General features: G+C 56.1%; 1 protein-coding gene across 7 annotated transcripts in view; it reads left to right on the top strand.

Annotated features, from left to right (window-relative positions):
• PTPRS (protein tyrosine phosphatase receptor type S) overlaps window positions 1-22,253 on the top strand; it is a 109,773-nt gene that overhangs the window by 78,966 nt on the left and 8,554 nt on the right. For 2 of the 7 annotated variants that reach the window (XM_040242036.1, XM_040242035.1), the window contains exons 10-27: window positions 60-204; window positions 5,520-5,825; window positions 7,061-7,254; window positions 7,390-7,416; window positions 10,094-10,211; window positions 11,970-12,578; window positions 13,032-13,129; window positions 13,711-13,964; window positions 14,800-14,893; window positions 14,985-15,200; window positions 15,675-15,832; window positions 16,301-16,312; window positions 16,488-16,600; window positions 18,149-18,196; window positions 19,236-19,333; window positions 19,416-19,539; window positions 20,127-20,302; window positions 20,382-20,501. In XM_040242036.1, coding sequence (XP_040097970.1) covers window positions 60-204; window positions 5,520-5,825; window positions 7,061-7,254; window positions 7,390-7,416; window positions 10,094-10,211; window positions 11,970-12,578; window positions 13,032-13,129; window positions 13,711-13,964; window positions 14,800-14,893; window positions 14,985-15,200; window positions 15,675-15,832; window positions 16,301-16,312; window positions 16,488-16,600; window positions 18,149-18,196; window positions 19,236-19,333; window positions 19,416-19,539; window positions 20,127-20,302; window positions 20,382-20,501 — 2,910 coding nt within the window. The remainder of the gene's footprint in view (window positions 1-59; window positions 205-5,519; window positions 5,826-7,060; window positions 7,255-7,389; window positions 7,417-10,093; window positions 10,212-11,969; window positions 12,579-13,031; window positions 13,130-13,710; window positions 13,965-14,799; window positions 14,894-14,984; window positions 15,201-15,674; window positions 15,833-16,300; window positions 16,313-16,487; window positions 16,601-18,148; window positions 18,197-19,235; window positions 19,334-19,415; window positions 19,540-20,126; window positions 20,303-20,381; window positions 20,502-22,253) is intronic. The other 5 variants (XM_040242037.1, XM_040242039.1, XM_040242040.1 and 2 more) reach the window with 5 other exon arrangements.

Below are 22,253 nucleotides of genomic sequence, written 5' to 3'. Positions count from 1 at the left end.
GTCTGTCTGTCTGTCTGTCTGTCTCCCCATCCGGGTCTCTCTCCTGGCCCCTCCCCCAGGTCGCGAGGACCTTCGACCCGGCCACGGCCTTCGTGGTGGATGACCTGAAACCCAACACGGAGTACGCCTTTCGCCTGGCGGCGCGCTCCCCGCAGGGCCTGGGTGCCTTCACCTCGGTGGTGCGGCAGCGCACGCTGCAGTCCAGTAGGTGTCTCTCGGACCCCGCCCTGACCTGCGGGGGGGACCTGGCCAGCGCCTGTGCACTGACCCGGGCGGGGCCTGCGCAAGGGTGGGGGGCACCTTGGCCCATCCCACCTCGCTCCTCCGCCTCGGGCGCACGAGAATCCTCGCTGAGCCCCAGTTCCCCCGCCGCTGCAGTGAGGGGCTCGCCCGTGGACCCCGCAGGCCCCCATTTCTCCATCTCCCCTGGGGACAGCCATGGCTGGTTTGACTGATGGCACCTTCTCTCTCCCCTGCCTCTCCTGGGTTTGGGGCTTGTGGAATAATGGCCACATTGCGCCCACTTCACAGGCGTTTGGAGGGGTCCATAAGACAGTAGCAGCGTGTACCCCATCCTTCCCAGAAAGCAGAGGATGCGGAGAAGACCCCACCTCCCCAAATGGCCCTTCTTGGCCCCCAAACAGGGGTCCCCATTGGCGGGGGCCGGGGTGGGGGGAGTCAGAGCTGATGCCTGGTCCTGGGGGGAGTGCACGGCTATCCAAAACATAGGGTTCTCGAATTCCTGGAGTTCTTCGCTGTGCCCGCCCGGCCTCCCTGTCACAAAAAGTCACCTTTTGGACAGAACACTGCAGCTGGCTCTGGGCCACACCGTGGCCCCTGCCACACTCTGCACCCCCTCCCCACCTGCTGAGCTCAGGGCCGAGGCCGGCCCCTCCTCCCAGCGCCTCCCTGCCTCCCCCTCCTCCCTCTGCTCCCTCCTCTCTGCTCAGTCTGGCCCAGGTGGCCCCCGCCGTGGCCCCCTCCTTCTCCTCCCCCTGTTCAGTCAGTCATGGGAGTAGCTACCCCAAGCCTATGTTCTGGAAGCCACCTTGGTGTTCAAACCTTCAGGCACCCCCTAGGCGTGTGCGCACAGGGGGTCACGGGTCAGTCAAGAGAGACGGCAACTCCGGCCAGAGAGTCTGAGCCGCTGGAATCAGGGGCCTCCTCGGAGACAGCACCCTGCCCCTCCTCCGCCCCCTACCCTCCTCCCCGCCCCCCTGGGGCCCAGCCAAGCGCTCCGCAACTCACAGGAGTGTTTGTGCGTGAGGCGATCAGTGAGGGTGTCCTGTGGCTTGGGCAGCCACGTGAGAGACCGGCACAGGTGCCGCGAAGGTGAGTACACGCTGGTCTCCAGCGAGTTCACAAAAACGGCCCACCCTGCGTGCAACCGCTAGCCTGTGCCCCGTGTGCTGGGCTGTGCAGACAGTCCAGAGCCCAAATTCAGCCCTCTATAAACTCTTCACCTCGCTGCCGCTGCTGAGAGGCGCGCCTGTCAAGGAACCGGGAACCCGGAACCATGCTCCTCCCCAATGTGCGCGTCCACGCCACCCCGCCCCCTCCTGAGAAGTCACGCAGGTTGGGCCGGATTGTGAAGGAGGCGGCCGCCAAGGTCGTCAAGAAAGCGGTTTGGCCCATCCACGCAAACCTCCGGGGCGGCCCAGGGCAGGGAATTGGGGAGAAGGGACTCCCCACTTTGCACCCCAAGACAGTTGGGGGGCAAGAGAACTGGCAGCCAAGACGCAGGGCCAGGCGTATGCCCGCCCCCTCCGCGGGGAGTGCGGGCTTCTTAGGCTGAACTCAAGGGTAGGTGGAGGCCAGACCACTCAGCCGTGGGTCTCCCCAGACACCGTCCCACCTTTCCGCCTCGTCGGCACCAGCCTGGAACTGCAGCGTGCCCACACTGGGGCCGGAGCAGGGCTGCACGCCCCACTTGCGGCTGGAGACCCACCCAGAGCTCGGTCTGGCCTTGTAGGTCAGCACTCCGCCATTCCCTCCCTCGTAAGAAAGTCTTTTAAGTTAGCAGTTGAAGAGTGGAAGGTAGGTAACCAGACTGGGAGTTTTCTGGAAGGCGTCTTTCTTTCTTTTATTATGGTTTTTCTCATCATCACCACCATCATGGTTGTTTCTTCTTTTGCTACGGTTTTGGTTTTTTTTCCTCCCTCTTTCTCAGCGAATCCATTCCTTCCAGCACATTCCTCAGTTGTTTTTTCTGCTCCTGCCTGAGTCCCCGCTCCCCTGGGCACTTTTGGTTGGGGTGGCTGGTCAAGAAATGGGGGAAGGGGCCCCCAAGGGTCTAGCTCTGGAGGAAGGCTCCAGTGTTTCTCTTTAAGTGAGTCCAGAGAGTCATTCTGGCTGCAATAAGTCATTTGAGTGGCCTCTGGGGTCTCAAGTGGCCTGACTGATGGCTTTGAGGACAGAGGCCTCTGATTCATCTCTGTGTCCCAGATCTTGGCAGGGGGTGTGCACAGAGTAAGTGGTCTATAAACACACATGATGAATAGTTGGGGCTGATGAAGGTTCTGTGTACCTTGACCTCAAGCAAGGCCAGTGACCTCTCTGAGCTGCCCAGGAGGGGAGGTAGACTCTAGAGTCATGGGCATTTATTTGAGGGTGTGTGACTCCAGGCATCCTTAAAGGGCCTGAGCTGATAAACACACTGGCTGAGTTCTGAATTCCCAGCTGCAACCAAAACAGCCTGTGGACAGCTGCTGAGCCTGTTTTCAAGTCCTGGCTCTTACCACATGCCCTGAGGGCAGGCCACTTGCCTTTTCTGGGCCTCAGTTTCCTCACCTGTAAAATAGGGCCTAGCACCCAGTGCGTACACAACGATAATACCAGGCAACCCAGTGGGCTTTGAAACCCATTTCCCGGGAACATAGGGTGGGAGAGGAGGGGGGCTACTTCTGGCCGCCTAAGGGGTTGTGAGAATTAAATGAGGCACAATCAGTGGGTCACATTTTGAGTCTGTAAAAGGCCTAGGCTGCTGGGCATGCAGAAGATGCTTAGAATGTGAGGTTTATTATTAGTAATGGTCATAACACAGGGCCTGGCCCCTAGTGGGGTCTCAGCACATGGAGACTATTACTGATATTCCATAAAGCCCTGAACACACACAGTTGGTGCTTAATGCATGAGAAGTATCACTGTTATTTATCAAAGCCCTTAACAAGCTGCCTAGCACACAGTAGGTGCTCCATAAATGCAGCAGCTATTTTCAGTCTAAATATGGATTGACGAGGTGCTGGGCCCAGAGTTGGCACTCCATGAATGGAGACTATTAATAGTTTGTTACAGGCTCAACCTGGTCCCAGACACACAGTAGGTCCTCAAAACATGGGGGCTACGATGATCACTCTGCAAAACCCTTGGCCCAATCTCTGGCATCCAGTAAGTGCCTGACACATAGTAGGTGCCTAAGAGATGAGAACTATGAATGTTCTACAAGGCCCTTCATATAGTACCTAGCACATAATAGGTACTAATACATGGGAACTGTTTTTCTTTTTCCATAAAGCCCTTAGCATAGGGCCTGGCATGCAGTAGGCACCACCTAAATGGCAACAGCTACATTTATCATCAGAGGGCTGTTAAAAGACCAGTCTGTAGTAGGTACTCAATAAGTGAGACATACTGTTGATTAGTAATGGGCTTAGGGTAGCATCAGGTGCACAGTAAGGGCTCAGAATAGAAGAGCCATGAGTTATTAAAAATTTGGCACACAGTAGGTGCTAAATATGGCACATAGTAAATGCTAAATATGAGCTGTGTTACCTATAAAGCTCTGGCCCTGGGGCCATCACAGTAGGCATCTAATACACAGGGGCTTTTATTATTACTCTGCATATCCCCTGGCATGCTAACTGGCACACAGTAGGTACTCAAGATTCAGGCATTGTTTTCTTTGCAAGTGAGGCCAAGGAGTAACCATTGAGGTGCCCTCCAGGGTCATTGGCAGTACAGGTTTTCAGTAAATGGATCCTCCTGTTGTTAACCTATGAAGCTTTTAGAGACACCCCTAGCACATAGTAGGTGCCCAGTAAGTGGGGCTTTTAGTGCTGTTCCCTGGGCACATAGTAGGTGTTCAGTAAACTATTGTTAACTGTTATTCCATCGTTGGTGCTGTGCCCAGCATATAAGTAAGTGGAGCTTTTGCTCTTCCTTGGGCATGGTACCTGGCACACAGCAGGTGTGCAATAAACATTTTACTTTTATTCTGTAAAGCCTGATGCCAGGGTGATGAGTGACTGCCGGTTAACCGGGCACTCTGAGCGCTCCCCACTGGCGAGGAGGGAATGGTATTGTGCTTGGCACATAGTAGGAGTTCAATAAGTACATGTTTTAACTGTTGTTCGGTGAAACCCTTGGCACTGTGCCTGGAATGTAGTGTGAGCATGCTAAGTCTCAGTCGGGTTCGACTCTTTGCGACCCCCTGGACTGTAGCCCACCAGGCTCCTCTGTCCGTGGGATTTTCCTGGCAAGAATCCTGGAGTGGGTTGCCATGCCCTCCCCCAGGGGATCTTCCCCAACCCAGGGAGAGAACCTGCGTCTCTTATGTCTCCTGGCGTCTCCTAGCACCACCTGGGAAGCCCTGACATAGTAGTGACTGAATTAACAGGGCTATAAAGCTTTGGCACCTGGCATGGCAGCTGGCACATAGTGAGTGCCCAGTAAATGAAGCTTTTATTGCTATTCCTTTGTCACAGTGCTCAGCACACATTGGGTGTTCAGTAGATACATACATTTACTGTTATTCTATCCCTGTGCTATGCCTGGCGTACAGTAGGTGTTCAGTAAATAAGTACACTTACTTTTAACTCTGCGAAGCCCTTGTCATTGTGCCTAGCATGTAGCAGGGGCTCAGTAAATAGATATTCTTACTGTTACTCTGCAAAGCCCTTGGCACTGTGCCTGGCACATAGTAAGTGCCCAATAAATGAAGCTTTTATTGTTTTTTTACTGGCACAGTCCTCAGCACACAGTAGGCCTTCAATAGAGAAGTGCCTTTACTGTCATTCCATCCCTGGTGCTCTCCCTGGCACACAGTAGGTGTTGAATAAATAAGTACAGAGTTGCTGTTATTTTGTGACTGGTAGATAGTTGGTGCCCAGTAAATGGGACAAACTGCTGTGTCGGTTGTCACCGTGCCTGGCACATAGTAGGTGCCCAGTAAATAGGACTTTCCCTGCTGCTCCCCTTGGCCTACTGCATGGCACACGTGTGTGCTCTGTGGGGACTGTGGTTCCCCTCTCCCTAAGACCTACTGTGTGCCAAGCACAGCCCCGTATGCTGAACGCAGCCTTCTTGGCCAGCCCTCCCGGCCCCCCGCCCCGCCCACCCGCCCATCTCACCTTTGGTTGACACCCACTTCTTTTGGGTTCGACTTTTTTCTTTGGTTTGGTTCTGTTTTGTTTGTTATCATCTTCTTTTTTATTTTCTCTTTCCCATCTTTTGTTTCCCCACCCCCTCCCCGCCCATCCCGCCTCCCCTCCCCCCCCCCCAGGTTCCCCCCCCCCCAATAGAACCGTCAGCCCCCCCTCAAGATGTTAAGTGTGTCAGCACGCGCTCCACGGCCATTTTGGTAAGTTGGCGCCCGCCGCCGCCGGACACGCACAACGGGGCCCTGGTGAGCTATAGCGTCCGCTACCGACCGCTGGGCTCGGAGGACCCGCAACCCAAGGAGGTGAACGGCATCCCCCCGACCACCACCCAGATCCTGCTGGAGGCGTTGGACAAGTGGACGGAGTACCGCATCACGGCCGTCGCTCACACAGAGGTGGGACCAGGGCCTGAGAGCTCGCCCGTGGTCGTCCGCACCGACGAGGACGGTAAGCACCGACCCCAGCCCACGACCCCCAGGCCCCAGCCCAGCCCCCCGCTGCAGAGCCTTCCGTCCCTGGAGAACTGGGCTGGCTGGTGGTCAGAAGGTACAAAACAGGCAGGAGAGGGCTCCGTGAGAAGTCATCCCGGGCTCCTTGATCTTGGAATTCTCTGTACTGGGCCTTCTGGGCTGCATTTTCTTTGAGCCTTGGGCCTGGAACATTAAGCAGGCAGTGTCCTGTACTTTGGTCTGGCAGTGGAGTGTAAGAAACAGCAAGCAACGCTGGCGGGAAAATTAAGAGGTCGGTGGGACCCCAGACTCTTGAGATAACCCAGGATTTGGAGCTCCTTGGGTCTGAACCATCCGACCTAGAAAGTAAGGAGATGGCCTGCTGAGGATGTTTAACCACCAGCTCCCTGGGCTCAGAGACTGATTTGCAGTGCTGGCCAATTTCTGTGCTGTAAATATCCCCACTGCTGCTGCACTAGAAAGTTGTAAGGTGCTAGTCACATAGTAGAAGCTGAGGTTCATGGGGGGAAATGAAGCAGGCAGCTCCCCCAGTAAGACTGCAGGAAACCTGGGCCAGTTGCTTTCTGGGCCATTGGCGTGGAAGGTTTGGTTGGCATGGAAGGTTGTGGCGGGGGGAAGAGATGGGGAAGAGATGAAGCGTTCTTCATGCCAGATCTTGGGGTCAGGGGCAAGGTGAATGGCAAGGGCTCTGAGCTTGGGGGCTGGCCGAGAGAGTGCCCCAGTGTGGAGTGGGCTGGCTGCACCCTGGAGTGTAGGGGAGCCTGCAGCTGAACTGCCTGGGTTCCCATCCCAGCATCATCTCTTAACAACCCTGCGATCCTGGAGTCAACTCTCTGTGCCTCAGTTTTCCCATCTGTAAAGTGAGCACAAGAGCCCCTATCTGGCAGGAGTGATCTGAGGGTGGAGTCAGTGTGGGTAAAGCTCTTAGGATGCGGCGTGCTGACCCGGCCATGTCTGGTGGCCTTGGGCACGTGGTCTAGGCTTTGAGAGCCGCAGTTGCCAGTCTGTAAAGGGGGTGCACCATCAGGGCTCACTCCCTGGGCTGTGGGAGGTGTGCGAGAGGTATTCCCTCCTCGCCAGTGGGGAGCGCTCAGAGCGCCCAGTTAACCGGCAGTCACTCGTCACCCTGGCATCGGGCAGTGGCGCTGCCCGGGACGGGGCTGGGCACCCCAGTAACGGCCCCGCCCGCCCCCCCTCCCCTCCTCCCGCCAGTGCCCAGCGCGCCGCCACGGAAGGTGGAGGCGGAGGCGCTCAACGCCACGGCCATTCGCGTGCTGTGGCGCTCGCCCGCGCCCGGCCGCCAGCACGGCCAGATCCGCGGCTACCAGGTCCACTACGTGCGCATGGAGGGCGCAGAGGCCCGAGGGCCGCCGCGCATCAAGGACATCATGCTGGCCGACGCCCAGGTGGGCGGGGCTCCGGGCGGGGCCTGGGGGCGGGGCGGGGCGGGGTCCCTGCGCTCCTGCCCTCTCGCTGCTTCTCTCTCTCTGGCTACCTCGCTCACCTCCTCCTCTCTCTCCTGCCGCCTCCTCCCCGCTCAGTGGGAGATGGACGACACGGCTGAATATGTAAGTAGTGCCCCCCCCAGCCACTGTCAGTGCTGTGAGTCCACACCTCCCTGCACGCCCCTTGTAAAAGGGTCTCCTCCCCTGGGCCCCCGATGCATGCCCAGTTTACCCCCTTGGAGCTTGGAGTGTACAGCCTTGGTTTTGCATCAGATAAATGGACACCTGCTGGGGACCCCGGAGGTATCCATTAGCCTTCTTAGCTGCGTGGCCATTGGACTCTGCTGGCCCTTTGCCTCCCCACCCCCGTCCCCTAGGCTAGCTCCCCGCTGTGGTCTCCCACACATCTTCCCTCCAACTATTTCTACAGCATTGCCCACCCTCCTCCACCTTACAGCCTCCCTTGGTGGACCCAGGCCTGGGAAGTTAGAACAGTCACTTTCCCACCTAGCCTGACTCTTTTATCACTTGGCTCAGACTTCCCTCACCTTGAAATTTGTCTCAGGCCAAAGTGCCCCTCCCCATCGTTTTGGCTCTGGCGTGTGGGGGGCGTGGTCCTTGGGCCCCAGGTGGGACAAGAGGCTTGTAGAACAACTTTCTACCCCTTCCAGCTTTCTCTGGAGGTCCTGGACCAGAGTCAGGATGACTGTGTGGCTCTAGGCGAATCACTGCCTCTTTCTGGGCTGTCTTTCTGCCCCTAAGATGGGGGCCACAGGCTCTTCTGAGAGCCCCAAGCCCAATGTAAAATTGACACAGCTTCACCCATTCCAGTGGCTCTGCCTTGTACTCCCCACCCCCATCCCAGTTTTGGGGGGACATTCCTATGTGGCTCCAGGTTAGCCCCTCCAGCCCACGAAGACCCTGGGAAGGACAGTCTGAGGCTCAGAGGCAGGAGACCCCCTGTTCGTGCATCCTGGCCCTCCCTCCTTGTGCTCCTGGGGCCACCCCACAGCTCCCAGGCATGCCTGACGTGTTGGTGGGTGTGCATGTATGGAAACATGGGCACACGTGTGCGTGTGGGGGAGGTCAGGGTGCTCTGTCAGTCCCTGAAGGAGCAGTGAGTAACTGAGCACTTCCTCTAGTGTAGATCTCTGCTAGGTGCCGTGGACACAGCGGTGGCCAGGACAGCCCTGAGCCCAAGGGGGGTCACGGTCCAGGGGAGAGGGATATTACTTGGAACACGCACAAATGCCCGTCTAGTTACAGCTCTGGTGGGGACGGGGTGTAGACAGTGGTGTAAAGGCTTGAGCGGTCAGCTGTCCAGGCAGGCGGGCAGGGGGGCACAGTCCTGACTGGTGTGGCATTTGCCCTTCTCCATGCTGTAAACATTCCCACCACGTCAGTTTCAAGCTACCAGCCAGGTTTGTGGTAGCTCGTCATTGTATAGTATTTCTGTTAAACAGATATGAGAGATGGATGTGGGTGAACAACAGGGTCGTAATATGTAGCACAGGCAACTCTTCAGTATCCTGTGATATTGTTATCTCTTGGAGCTTGTAGCCTCGGTTTTGCATCAGGTAAATCGGCACCTGCTGAGGACCCTGGAGGTATCCACTAGCCCTCTTATCTGAGTGGCTCTTGGACCACAGTAGAAAAGAAAATGAAAGGAAAAAAAGTATAAAAATATACTGCTGCAAACTTGTTATAAATTCGGATATAATTTAAAAAAAAAATAACCTTGAAGGCATAAGTATTAGTTAACACAGTAAAATAATTAAGGAGGAACAGGTTTTGAGTATTTACTCCCTTTGTTTTTACTATTTATTTGATTGTACATTTATATAACTTCATTTTTAGTTTTTAAAAATTTATTGTTTCTGGCTGTGCCGGGTCTCCGTTGCTGTGCAGGCTTTTCTCCTGCTGCAGTGAGCCTGGGCTTCTCATTACAGTGGCTTCTCTCGGTGCAGAGCGCAGCCTCTAGGGCACTCAGGCCTCAGGAGTTGCGGCACGTGGGCTCAGTGGTTGTGGTTCCCGGGCTCTAGAGCACAGGCTTAGTAGCTGTGGTGCACGGTTGCTCCACCACATGTAGGATCTTCCCTGACCAGGGACTGAACCCGTGTCTCCTGCATTGGCAGGCAGATTCTTTACCACTGAGCCAACAGGGTAGTCTCTATAATTCATTTTCCATCATCACTGTGTTTTAAGAACTGGCTTGCAGATTTTCTGAAAGTCTGACTGTTGACTTTTGAGAGCTGTTGTAAGGAATCTCCAGCACTCCAAGGGACATAGTGGAGACAGGGGGGACAGCCAGTGCAAAGGCCTCAGGGCAGGGCCGTGTCCGGTGTGTAGGAGGAATAGCCAGGAGCCCCATGTGGCTAGAGCAGAGTGAGCGAGGGAGGGCACAGGGCAGCTCCGTCAGGGCCTTGTGGGCAGCAGGCGGTGGGAGGGACTTGGGCTTTTGCCCCTAGAGAACTGGGAGTCCTGGAGGGCTGTGGTCAGGTGCTCACACATGCCCTCTGGAGGCCACTGCAGGGAGGACAGACTAGGTGGGAAAGCGTGGTAGCTGGGGACCAAAGCAGAAGGCTGGGCATTGCCCTGGTCCAATTGGGCCATGACAGGTGTCATGAGGCCACGTGTACCCATCTCAGCATGAACATGCTATGTGTCGAGGTCTGTGGCATGAGCTCGGGTGCACATCTCTGCCCACGGACCGGGCCCTGCGTCCGCCTGGCTTGTCCCTAGCACGGGGAGGAGGGTGGGCAGCCCAGGTTGCATCACTGATCGCCACCCCTGCCCACAGGAGATGGTCATCACAAACCTGCAGCCTGAGACTGCCTATTCCATCACGGTAGCCGCCTACACCATGAAAGGCGATGGCGCTCGCAGCAAACCCAAGGTGGTAGTGACTAAGGGAGCAGGTACAAGACTGTCACTGACCCCTTTGCCCTCAGAGCATCCTTGCAGAGTTCTTGAGCCCATGGTGCGGGGGAGGGCGGGAGGGTGCACCAGGAGGGAGGAACAGAGCGAAGTGTGGGGGTTGTTCAAGAGCACACCCAGACTCAGCGTGGTCCAGCCCCATTCAGCTCCAGCTAGATGGAAACCTTCAACACCCTACTCTTTGTTTTTTTTAATGTATTGATTGGCTGCGCTGGGTCTTCGTTGCGGCATGTGAACTCTTAGTTGCAGCTCGTGAACTCTTACATGCTGCATGTGGGATATAGTTCCCCCACCAGGAATCAAACCTGGGCCCCGTGCATTGGAAGCACAGGATCTTAGCTCCTGGATCACCAGGGACATCCCTAAACAGGCAATTCCTAACTTCTCACCCTCTGCCTCCTGTTCCCCCTGTGCTGATAACCCTTCTCCCAGCGGGCTGTCTCCTCCACATCCTGTAGGTCTTTGATTAGTCTCCCTCTGTCCCCCATGGTTCTCACAGTTTGGGTAGTAATGGCCACCCGCCCCACCCCTCTTCCAGCCAACAATGGTGACCAGCTCTGCTATCTGTGCCTGCTTCCCCCATCCCAGCTCCAATCCCCACAAGCAGGTTGTCATTTCAGGGTTGTGTCTCCATCTCCCCCATGGTACCATGAAGCCTCCTCTCCTGGCAGCCCTGCCTTAGTTTCCCCTCTGGCTCCTCCTCTCAGTCCTGAGAGGCTGTTTTTTCACCAGCCAGGATTAGCTGAGTGAGGAGAGAGGCAGCTGTGAAAACCTAAGGGGAGGGCATTGCAAGCAGAGAGCATAACCCAAGCAAAGGCTCAGAGAGGGGAACAAGCTCGGTGTGTTCCAAAACAGAGAAGGACCCCCATGGCCTCCATCTTTCTTCTCACCACAGATCCTGATATTCAAGGCCGCCCAGCTGGACACAGCATGCCTTCACACTGTTGCTGGCCCATGCCCCCTACTGTGCTCTTCACCTGCCTAGTATCTTTGTCATCCAGCATCCAGCTCCCATGTTACCACCTCCAGGAAGCTTCCCATGTCTCTCTTGCCTCTCTCAGGGATGTTATGTTAGAGTCATGCTTGCTAAGCAGAACCTGCTGCATAGACTGTGACTGTTCATACCACCTTCCATTAAAGGCCCTGATAAGGCCTCCAGCAGAGAAGCCTGGTTTCACGTGTAGCACTTCGGCACTGCAGGACTTCTCAGGACTTTGATGCATTGGTCTACCCAAACTGTGAGAACCATGGGGGGCAGAGACAGGGTTTTAGACACTCCTCCATTCCATCGATGCTAATGAGGCACTGGCAGGAGGCAAGAGATGAGTGACTTGTTAACTTGAGATGCATAGATGAGGGCCTGCCGTGGCCTCTGTGGATGCTCTCCTTTCTCGGGTCCTCTGCGTCCCCTGCTTCCCCACTGTTCCTCAGTGGCTGTTCCCTCTGCCTGAAGCACTGTTCCCCCCAAGACCTCTTTGTGCCTCCCTCTTTCACCTCACTCAAGTCTTTGCTTTTGAGCTCGGCCTTCCCAAGATGGCTTTTAGAAACTGCAGTTCCTTGGGACTTCTCTGGTGGTTCGGTGGTTAGGACTCTGTGCTTTCACTGCTGAGGGCCCAAGTTCGATACCTGGTTGGGGAACTGAGATACCACAAGTGGCCAAAAAACTGCAACCCCGCGCTGTGCTCCGGAGCTGGGGGTTGATCACGTGGCCTTGATGCCTGCCCTGTATCCCCCCACAGTGCTGGGCCGCCCCACCCTGTCGGTGCAGCAGACCCCCGAGGGCAGCCTGCTGGCACGCTGGGAGCCCCCGGCCGGCGCCGCCGAGGATGAGGTGCTGGGCTATCGCCTGCAGTTCGGCCGCGAAGACTCGTCCCCCCTGGCCACGCTGGAGTTCCCGCCCACCGAGGACCACTACACCGCATCAGGCGTGCACAAGGGGGCCACGTATGTGTTCCGGTTGGCGGCCCGGAGCCGAGGCGGCCTGGGCGAGGAGGCGGCTGAGGTCTTGAGCATCCCCGAGGACACACCCCGTGGCCACCCGCAGATCCTGGAGGCAGCCGGCAACGCCACGGCGGGCACCGTCCTGCTCCGCTGGCTGCCGCCCGTGCCCGCCGAGCGCAACGGGGCTATTGTCAAGTACACAGTGGCCGTGCGGGAGGCTGGCACCCTGGGCCCCGCCCGAGAGACCGAGCTGCCGGCGGCGGCCGAGCCGGGCGCCGAGAACGTGCTCACGCTGCAGGGCCTCAAGCCCGACACGGCCTATGACCTCCAAGTGCGGGCCCACACGCGCCGGGGCCCCGGCCCCTACAGCCCCCCTGTCCGCTACCGGACGTTCCTGCGGGACCAAGGTAGGCGCGCGGTGACCCCCGCACCAGAGCCGGACCGGGCCTCGTGCCCACCCCCACCCCAGCCCCCTCCCTCTCCCCTGCCCAGGTAAGTGGTCACTTTTCTGCTTCCACGTGGACGCTCAAGGCGAGTCCGGACCCCGAGGCTCCGGCGTTTGGCAAAGGTGGGACATGCCTAGGTGGCACCGCCGCCCCCACGGCCGCCCCCCACCCACCCACCCAACCCGTCCCCCCTCCCCTCCTCCGCCTTCTCTCTGCAGCTGCGCCGTCTCCCGCAGCAGGGACATGGGACAGGGCCAGGCAGGGCCGGGCCAGGGCCAGGCAGTAAGGCCACGGGCACAGCGGACGACAGGGAGCGCCTGGGCCGCCCCACCCCACCCCGTACCCATGCCCAGCTCCCCAGCACTCATGGGAATCTCTCCTCTGCTCTCTCCCACCTGCTGCTGTGTGGCACAGTCTCGCCCAAGAACTTCAAGGTGAAGATGATCATGAAGACATCGGTCCTGCTCAGCTGGGAATTCCCAGACAACTACAACTCACCCACCCCATACAAGGTGCGCAGCCTCCTGTTGCATCTAGGATGGGGGGTTAGGGTGTGTTGGGGTGGGGCTCAGCCGGGGTTAGAGTATATGTGGGGTGGGGCTCGACCAGGGTGAGGGTGCCGTCTGGAGTCAGGGTAGGGGGTCAGCTGGACTGGCGACTGGGTGGGATATTGAGGCTCAGCCTGGGTTCGGGGCTCAGTCAGGATTGGGATGCACAGTTGGGACTCAGCAGGGGTCGTGGTTCAGTGGGGGAATTAGGGTTCGCTCAGAACTGGGGCTTAGCCGGGGATAAGCTAGGATTTGAGGCTCAGTCTCTCAGTGTCTAGTCAAGCCTAAGTGTAGAATCTGGACGTTTTAAGGATTGGAACTTTGAGTTGAGACTTGGCTGGAATTGAGAATCAACTGGGTTCAGAGCTTAGTCTGGGGTCGAGATTGAGTCTTGGGGTCAAGGCTTGGAATTAGGGCTACAGCTGTAATCGAGGTTCAGTTTGGGGTCACAGACCATATCATAGGGTCCGGGCCAAGTCTGAGATCCAGGCTCGGTGCGGACCAGGGCTCAACCCAGAGCTCCGCTGAGCCGGCCCGCCCCACAGATCCAATACAATGGGCTCACATTGGACGTGGATGGCCGCACCACCAAGAAGCTCATCACTCACCTCAAGCCCAACACCTTCTACAACTTTGTGCTGACCAACCGCGGCAGCAGCCTGGGCGGCCTCCAGCAGACAGTCACAGCCTGGACCGCCTTCAACCTGCTCAGCTCGAAGCCCAGCGTGACCCCCAAGCCCGACTCTGATGGCTTCATCGTGGTGTATCTGCCAGATGGCCAGAGCCCCGTGCCTGTCCAGTAAGCTCAGCCCACCCCCTCCAGGGTTTTACATGCCTCCCCCAGTCAGCTGTGTGACTGCCGCTTGACCTCTCAGTACCCCACTGCCCTTGCTGGTCTGTAAAACAGAGACTACACTGGTGCCTTTTCATGTGCTTGCCCTGAAGGTCCGGTGCCTCTCATAGATGTCACCACTGAATGTGGCCTCAGCATTCTCCCAGGCCCCGGCAGGCCTGACCTGCTGCTAGTTCTAGGTTCTCAGACTGATGGGGAGACAGAGCTGGACACAATCTCAGTCCCATGGTGTGGCAGTGAGAAGCACAAAGGCTAAGAGTCCCACGTAAGGAGAGGAGTACTCTGAGAAGCAGGGGGAAATGGAGAGTTACAAGACTGCGTGGGTGTGGAAATCTGAGAAGTATAGTTAGCCCTTGAACAGCGCAGGTTTGGATTGCAGGGGCCCACCTATATGCTTTTTTTTTTTATTCAACAAGTACACGCTGCAACTCTACACACTCCACAGCTGGTTGAAGTCATAGATGGAAAACCATGGATACAGAAGGCCAAGTGTGCTTCTGTGTGGATTTTCCACTGTGCGGGGGGAGTTGGCACCCCCTAACCTCCATGTTGTTGAAGGGTCAACTGTCATTGCCCAGGGTAGGCTTTCTAGGCAAAAGGTACAACATGATCAAAACCCTGGAGGCTTGAATCACAAATTATAGTCCTACGTGACCTGGGCCATACACCCATGGTGTGAACGGAAGGGAAGATTCAGAGAGGGGTGGTGCCCTCACTCAGCCCAGTAACATCCCTTGCTCATGACCCTAGACAGCCCTCTGTGACTCTTGTCTCCTGCCAGGAACTACTTCATTGTGATGGTGCCACTGCGCAAATCTCGTGGTGGTCAGTTCCTGACCCCACTGGGCAGCCCAGAGGACATGGACCTGGAGGAGGTAAGGGGCTGGGGCCCAGACACGTGCCAGCTTTCAGGAGCCAAGTGGCTCCCAGCGGGGTTCTGAGCAGCCCGCATCTGTGTTCCCACAGCTGATCCAGGACATCGCACGGCTGCAGAGACGCAGCCTGCGGCACTCGCGTCAGCTGGAGGTCCCCCGACCCTACATTGCAGCTCGCTTCTCAGTGCTGCCACACACCTTCCATCCTGGGGACCAGAAACAGTATGGAGGCTTTGACAACCGGGGCCTGGAGCCAGGCCACCGATATGTCCTCTTTGTGCTTGCTGTGCTGCAGAAGAGTGAGCCCGTAAGTCCCGAATGGTGTCTGCCCACATCCAGAATGCCCAGAGTGGCCTCAGTCCCCAGAACCCTGGCCTCAGAGCCAGACGCAGATCCTCCCAGCTCCCTGTGGTCAGAGCTGAGCAGAGGGAAGGATTTGAGGTTGAGGAAACCCCAAGCAGGATTTTTAGAGGAAAGGACTTTGGAACGAGGGCTTTGATGGATGTACAGGAGTTCAGTAAAGAAAAGGCATCCCGGAGTTTGCATGTGCAAAGGTCTGGGGTACAAGAGGGACAAAGAGGACCTAAGAGTGTCTGAAACAGAGTGGAGGAGGGGAAGAGTGAAGATTGGCCAGGGCCAGACCACTGTGGTCAGTGTTCTTGGAAGCCATAGGAGGGTTTAGAGTAGCGAATGGACACAGACTTGTGTTTGAGGAAGACCCATTTGGCCACCGTGAGGGCAGTGGGCACTGATGGGAGTCCCCCCGACCCCATTTCTGCAGACATTTGCGGCCAGCCCCTTCTCAGACCCCTTCCAGCTGGACAACCCAGACCCCCAGCCCATTGTGGACGGCGAGGAGGGGCTCATCTGGGTGATCGGGCCCGTGCTGGCTGTGGTCTTCATTATCTGCATAGTGATTGCCATCTTGCTCTACAAGAAGTGAGCCCCCTGCGTGTCCCCACTTGACAGGAGGGAGGCCTTCCTAAGGGTGGGAGGTTTGGAAAGGTCCAGGGAAAGGTTGTCTCTGAGAATGATCACAGAAGCCATCTGTGGTCCAGACAGGGAAAACAGGGCTCAGAGAGGTTAAGCCACTTGATCAAAGTCACACAGCCTGGGAAATGGCAGGGCTGGCATTCCAACCTGGCCAGTGATTTGACTCCTGTTAAGTCCCGTGCAAGATTGGAGGGGGGAGTGCTCCCTTTGTCCTGTTAAATGAAGTCACATGGGACGTGTCCCAGCTTAGAAGGCTGAGACCCAAGTTGGAAGGGATTAGCCCCATTTTCTGGAGACCAAGGTTCAGAGGGGCAAAGAAAGCCATCCACAGTCCTAGAACAGGCTCTTGATAGCCAGCCTGCCCTCACCTGTCTTTTTTCCCTCCTTCTCACCTATGTCTGCTTTCGGGAGCAGTAAGCCTGATAGGTAAGAACTGGTTCTGCCCTTTGGAGGCTGAGGACAGGGGCTGGGGTGGGACCTCACCCACGGGATGAGCGGGAACCTAGTTGTTCCAACCTTTGCACGTGTCTGCGCATGGTTGTGGGAACCCGAGTCACATACAGCCGGGTCACACATCTCTTGTCTGTTTGCTTGCACAAAGCAAACGAAAGGACTCTGAGCCCCGCACTAAATGCCTATTGAACAATGCTGACCTCGCCCCCCATCACCCCAAGGACCCGGTGGAAATGAGACGCATTAACTTCCAGACGCCAGGTATGTGCTTATCCCAGGCGCCGGGGACAGCACTGATGGGAGGGAGGTGGCATAGTGGGAGATGAAGCGGCCCCCTCGGTGGATCCTTGCCAGCCCCCACTGAACTATGCCTGGCGCAGTTCTTCAGTCCCGATTCCTATGTGGCTCTGGGCTTGGGAGTGTCCTGGGGTGGTTGGTGCTTACAATCTAGGGAGATTTTTGAGAAGCTGCATTCAACTGGTGGCTGCTGTCTTCTCCAGGAGCTTAAAGGACATCTTCAAAGACAGAAGCAAACATTTTCTGAGTCCTCAATTCCTTCTGGCAGAAAAAGCTCTGCTTCTGTTCACACCTCTAGTCTTAAGGCCACTCAGTGGTGGGTGTTTGGGTTTTTTCCACCCTCCCCGGGGAAGCGCCCCTAGCAAGGAGCAAAAATTCCACTTCCACCACGCTCTTTCTCTCCCCCCTCTGCGGTCACATGTGGTCACGGTCTCCCGGTTTCATTATAGTCCCCTGTAGATGAGGGAGGATTCTGCTGAGTCCCCTGCCATGCGTGGTGGGAGAACTGAATCAGGACCCTGCCCTTGATCGTCTTCATGGGCAGTGCCCCCCTCAGGCCCCCCTCTCCTCCTCCTCCTCAATGGGCTCATGCCAGCTGCTTCTAACCAAATTAAGGGATTTTCAGTTTAACTGAGGGCTGCTGTTCTCTCCGTATGAGCTCATCGCATGGCGACATCTGCTGTTCTCTACCTACACCCTGATCTTCACTCTCTGTCTCTGAACTGCTTCCTGTTAACTTTTGTTTCCAACCAAATGGAGATTTTTAAACATTTAACTGATGGCTGCAGTCCCCCGTAATAAGAGACCATGGGGGCTTTGATGGGCTCATGTATAGCCTTGCATGCTACTCCTAACATATTTCTCTTTTCTGTTTCTGGACTTGTCGCGTTAGTCCCATGCTTCTCCAAATGAGGGTTTTGATCATTTATATTTACCTGATGGCTGCAGCCCTCCACAGACGATCATGAAAAGTCTCATGGCATCCCTTGTGGTCCCTTTTTCCCTCTTCTGTCTCTGGACTAGCTTATGTCAATTCTGTTTCCATCCAGATGAGAATTTTAAATGTGTGTGTTTAACTGATGGCCTCTGTCCTTACAGCTCATGGCATGGGCCCATATGTTCTTCTCCTGCCCCCAAGTTTCTCCTTCACCATCCTGCTTCTCCTCTAAAATCCCCTCTGCTGACCCCCAACAAGGGACCCAAGGCCAGGTTGGTCGGGGGTGGCGGGGTGCAGGGACGACAGGTTGACAGAAGAACCTAAAAGCTTTGAGATATTTCCAGTCATAGCTGAAAATCAGGACTCTCCAGTGTCCAGCTGAAGCGATGCCCAGCCGCTGCCATGGGTTCTCTGGTTGGGGCCCTGGCGGCTGTGTGTCCCTCACTTGTTGAAATTGCTCTGCCCTTTGCATCTATCTGTCCGTCGACCGCTGTGCGCGCACCCAGCGAGGGGTGGGGGGAGGTGGGCCGCCTCCCCGCGTGTTTTCATTTATTTATTGTTTGCTGTTTCTGCAGATTCAGGCCTCAGCAGCCCCCTCAGGGAGCCGGGGTTTCACTTTGAAAGTTAGTTCCGGTGTCTCTCTGTTCTTGGCTTCCTTTCGCTCCTGTTTGTTTTCATCCTTGGTTTCTCCATCCGGCTTCCTCTCTCTCCGCCCACCTGTCCTGCGCTGGCTTCTCGAAGGGGGCAGGGGTCTGGTCCCCTGGGCCCCAAGGTGGCAGGTTGTGACTGCGTGTGTGTGTGTGCGTGTGTGTGTGAGAGAGAGAGAGAGGGAGAGGGAGAGGCAGGAGGAGAGAGAACGGGGCTGGGAGCAGGGATGTAGGGCACAGGGATGTGTCAAAATACATGCGAGAGGTAGAGGGACCCAGCAGTCAGATAGACACCAGCCTCAGACCTCTTAGACGTGGGCCCTGGGGCAGCAGTTCTCCAGCAGTCAACTTGGCAAATCCCTATAGATTTATCACCGGTGCTTGGGCGCTGGCGCACAGCTGTCAGTCTCCCTCCTGGTAGCTGCTGAGTGTGTGTGTGTGCGTGCGTGCGTGCATGGCCGCTGGGCCCCCAAGAGAGAAGAGTCTGGCAGGCCTAAAGATGGGGAAGAAGCACCCACGCCCACCCCATCATCCTACACACACATACCCCATGCCTCCCCTCCCTGGCCCCTCAGCTCCACCTGGCAGAGGTGGTCCCAATCCCCAAGGGAGCAGACGGGTGTGGGCCTCCTGCCCTCACCAGGGGCATGATATTCCAGAAGGTTCAGCCAGCCACATCTGCTTCTTCATCTCTGTGTCACTTGCCTGCTTCTTGCCACGAGGCACTAGGAGCTTGAAGTCCTGCGGGGCAACCCTCCCCCAGCACCTGCCTCCCCAGCTGGTTGTCGGGGGGGCCTGGGGAGGGTGGGGGAGACTCCACCTAGTGCTCCTCCTCCAGGCCTGGGTTCCTCGCCCCCATGGGGCTCACCCCAAACCTTCCTCTTCCCCGCCACCCCCTCTAACCCGCAGCTCGTCCATCGCAGACTCACTCCGTAGAGCACCCCCTGCCCCCTCCCCTCCCCGGCCTGGCCCCTGCGAGTGATTGGCCACATGGGCGGGTCTGCTCTCCCCGCAGGCATGCTCAGCCACCCGCCCATCCCCATCGGGGACATGGCGGAACACACGGAACGACTCAAGGCCAACGACAGCCTCAAGCTCTCCCAGGAGTATGAGGTGAGCCAGCCCCCCTGCCTCCCACCCTCCTGGGGGCCCACAGACGCCCAACCTGACATCTCCCGCCTCCCGCTTCCCATAGTCCATCGACCCAGGCCAGCAGTTCACGTGGGAGCACTCCAACCTGGAAGTGAACAAGCCCAAGAACCGCTATGCCAACGTCATCGCCTACGACCATTCCCGCGTAATCCTTCAGCCCATCGAAGGTAGCGTGCGGGTCCCAGGCTCCTCCCCAACAACCTTGGCCTGTCCTCATTCCATGGAGAACACACAGACCCCCATGTCTCCTCTTGGCCAGGGGGGCCAGGCCAGAGTGGACTAGTTAGGAGATAGGTAGGGAAACAGGCCTGGTCCAACCCTACCCAGAAGCCATTGAGAAGTTTGGGATCTGTATTTAACTGGTGGCTGCTGTCCACTACAGATTTCCATCCATCCTTTACGTCTGTAGCTCTTGTCAGGGCAGCTTCGCCACACAGGACATTTAGCAATGTCTGGGGACATTTTTGTTGTCACAGCTTGGGGTGGGGTATTGTTGGCGTCTTGAGGGTGGAGGCCAGGGATGCTGCTCAGTACCTTGCAATGTAAAGGACAGCTCCCAACGTAGAACAGTCTGTCTCCAGGCGGCAGTAATGTTGAGGCAGAGAAAGCATGGAGTATATGCGCCATGATTCCCTTGGGGATAGACTGGGGCAGTCTCAGAGGGCTTCCTTTCAGCGGTGGCCCAGGTGGCACCAGCCTAGAAGGACAGAGCACCCCCACTGATCTCCAGTTTTCTCCGCTACCCCCGGCCTAGGCATCGTGGGCAGCGATTATATCAATGCCAACTACGTGGATGGCTACCGGCGGCAGAACGCGTACATCGCCACGCAGGGGCCACTGCCAGAGACCTTCGGCGACTTCTGGCGCATGGTGTGGGAGCAGCGCTCGGCCACCATTGTTATGATGACGCGGCTAGAGGAGAAATCACGGGTGAGGCCTGGGCCCTGTGGCCCCTGAGCCCTGCACCGGCCCCGGCCCACACTCACCTGTGTTCTCTCACCTGGTGCAGATCAAATGCGACCAGTACTGGCCCAACAGGGGCACGGAGACCTACGGCTTCATCCAGGTCACGCTCCTGGACACCATCGAGCTGGCCACGTTCTGCGTGAGGACGTTCTCCCTACACAAGGTAGGGCCCGGACTGGGACTGGGGGGCTGTGGGAGGGGGTGATGGTGGGCGGAGAAGGAAGATGAGCTTCTGCCCTGGGAACTCCCCATTGGACAGAAGAGAAACCACATTGACCCAGGCTGGGTGCATTCTCAAGTGGTCACTTTACGAATGGGGACACTGAGACTCAGGGGAACGGCTCTTGTCTGCAGCCACAGCAGGACAAACCAGCAGAATCCAGCTTAGCAGTGAACCTCTCCTCCCCCACCAGCAGTCATCAGCCCCCACCCCGGGATCAGTCTTGACCCCTTCCCTCACCCAGCCTGGCTTTATGGCAGGGTCTTGGCCATGCAGTCGAGGGGCCTCCAGTCTTAGATGAAGGACAGAGCGGGCAGTTGGGGCTGAGGTAGAGGGAATTTTTATCTGTGTATTTAACTGATGGCTGCTGTCCAGCACATGATTCCATGTGTCTTACTCAGTGATTCTCGGTTGCAGCATTTTGCCATTCAGGGGACATTTGGCAATGTCTGGGAGCACTTTGAATATTTTTATTTTTATTGACGTATAGTTGATTTACAGTGTTAACTTCTGCTGTACAGTAAAGCGATTCAGTTATATATATACATAATTTTTTAAATATTCTTTTCCATTATAGTTTATCACAGGATATCGAATGTAGTTCTCTGTGCTGTACAGTAGGACCCTGATGTTTATCCATTCTGTATATATAATAGCTTCCAGCTGCTAACCCCTGTCTCCCACTCCAGCCCTGCCTCGACCCCCTCCCCCTTGGCAACAAGTCTGGTTTCTATATCCACGAGTCTGTTTCTGTTTCGTAGATAAGTTCATTTGTGCCATATTTTAGATTCTGCATATATTGTCATATGGTAAGTGTTATATGTGATAGCAAATGTGATATCCTATAGCATATGATACTTTGACTTTTTATCATGTGATATCATGGTATTTTTTATTGTATGACTCTCTGACCTTTTTCGTTTACTATGATAATCTCTAGGCCTATCCGTATTGCTTCAGATGGCATTGGATCCTTCTTTTCTGTGGCTGAGTAGTACGTTGTACTTATGTGCCACGTCTTTATCAGCTGTCAACAGACATTTAGATTGTCTCCGTGTCCTGGCTGTTGTAAATAGTGCTGCTATAGACATAGGGGTGCCTGTATCTTATTGGAGGTTTGTTTCCAGGTATATGGTGAGGAGTGGGATTGTTGGATCATACGTAGTTCTACTTTTAGTCTTTTGAAGAACCTCTACTGTTCTCCACGGTGGCTGCACCAATTAATATTCCTACCGCCAGTGTTGGAGGGTTCCCTTTTCTCTGCATCCTCTCTATCCCTTGGAATTGGTAGAGTTTTCGATGTATTTCTTTGGAGAAATGTCTACAGCTTCTGACCATTATTCAGTTAGGTTGTTTGTTTTTTGTTGAGCTGTATGAGTTCTTTATCTGTTTTGGAGATTAAGCCCCTCGGTTGCATGGTTGGCAAATATTTTCTCCCATGCTGTAGGCTGTCTTTTCATTGTGTTTATGGTTTCCTTTGCTATGCAAAGGCTTGTAAGTTTCATTAGGGTGCCATTTGTGGATTTTTATTTCTAGTGCCTTGGAAGACTGGGGACACTTTTTATTGTCATGTAGGGGGAGAGAGGTGCTCTGGCAGCACTGTTTCCCTGGCAGCCAGCCACGTGCCCTTACATAGAGCCTGTGCCTGGCACAGGTGCCAGAAACCTGAGTAGAAAGACAAGAGTGAGTAAGGGT

This window comes from Oryx dammah, unplaced genomic scaffold, assembly GCF_014754425.2.
Source record: "Oryx dammah isolate SB20612 unplaced genomic scaffold, SCBI_Odam_1.1 HiC_scaffold_5, whole genome shotgun sequence".
Taxonomy (NCBI): domain Eukaryota; kingdom Metazoa; phylum Chordata; class Mammalia; order Artiodactyla; family Bovidae; genus Oryx; species Oryx dammah.
Note: the sequence above shows the minus strand (reverse complement) of the source record. Positions and strands in the feature narration are given on the sequence as shown.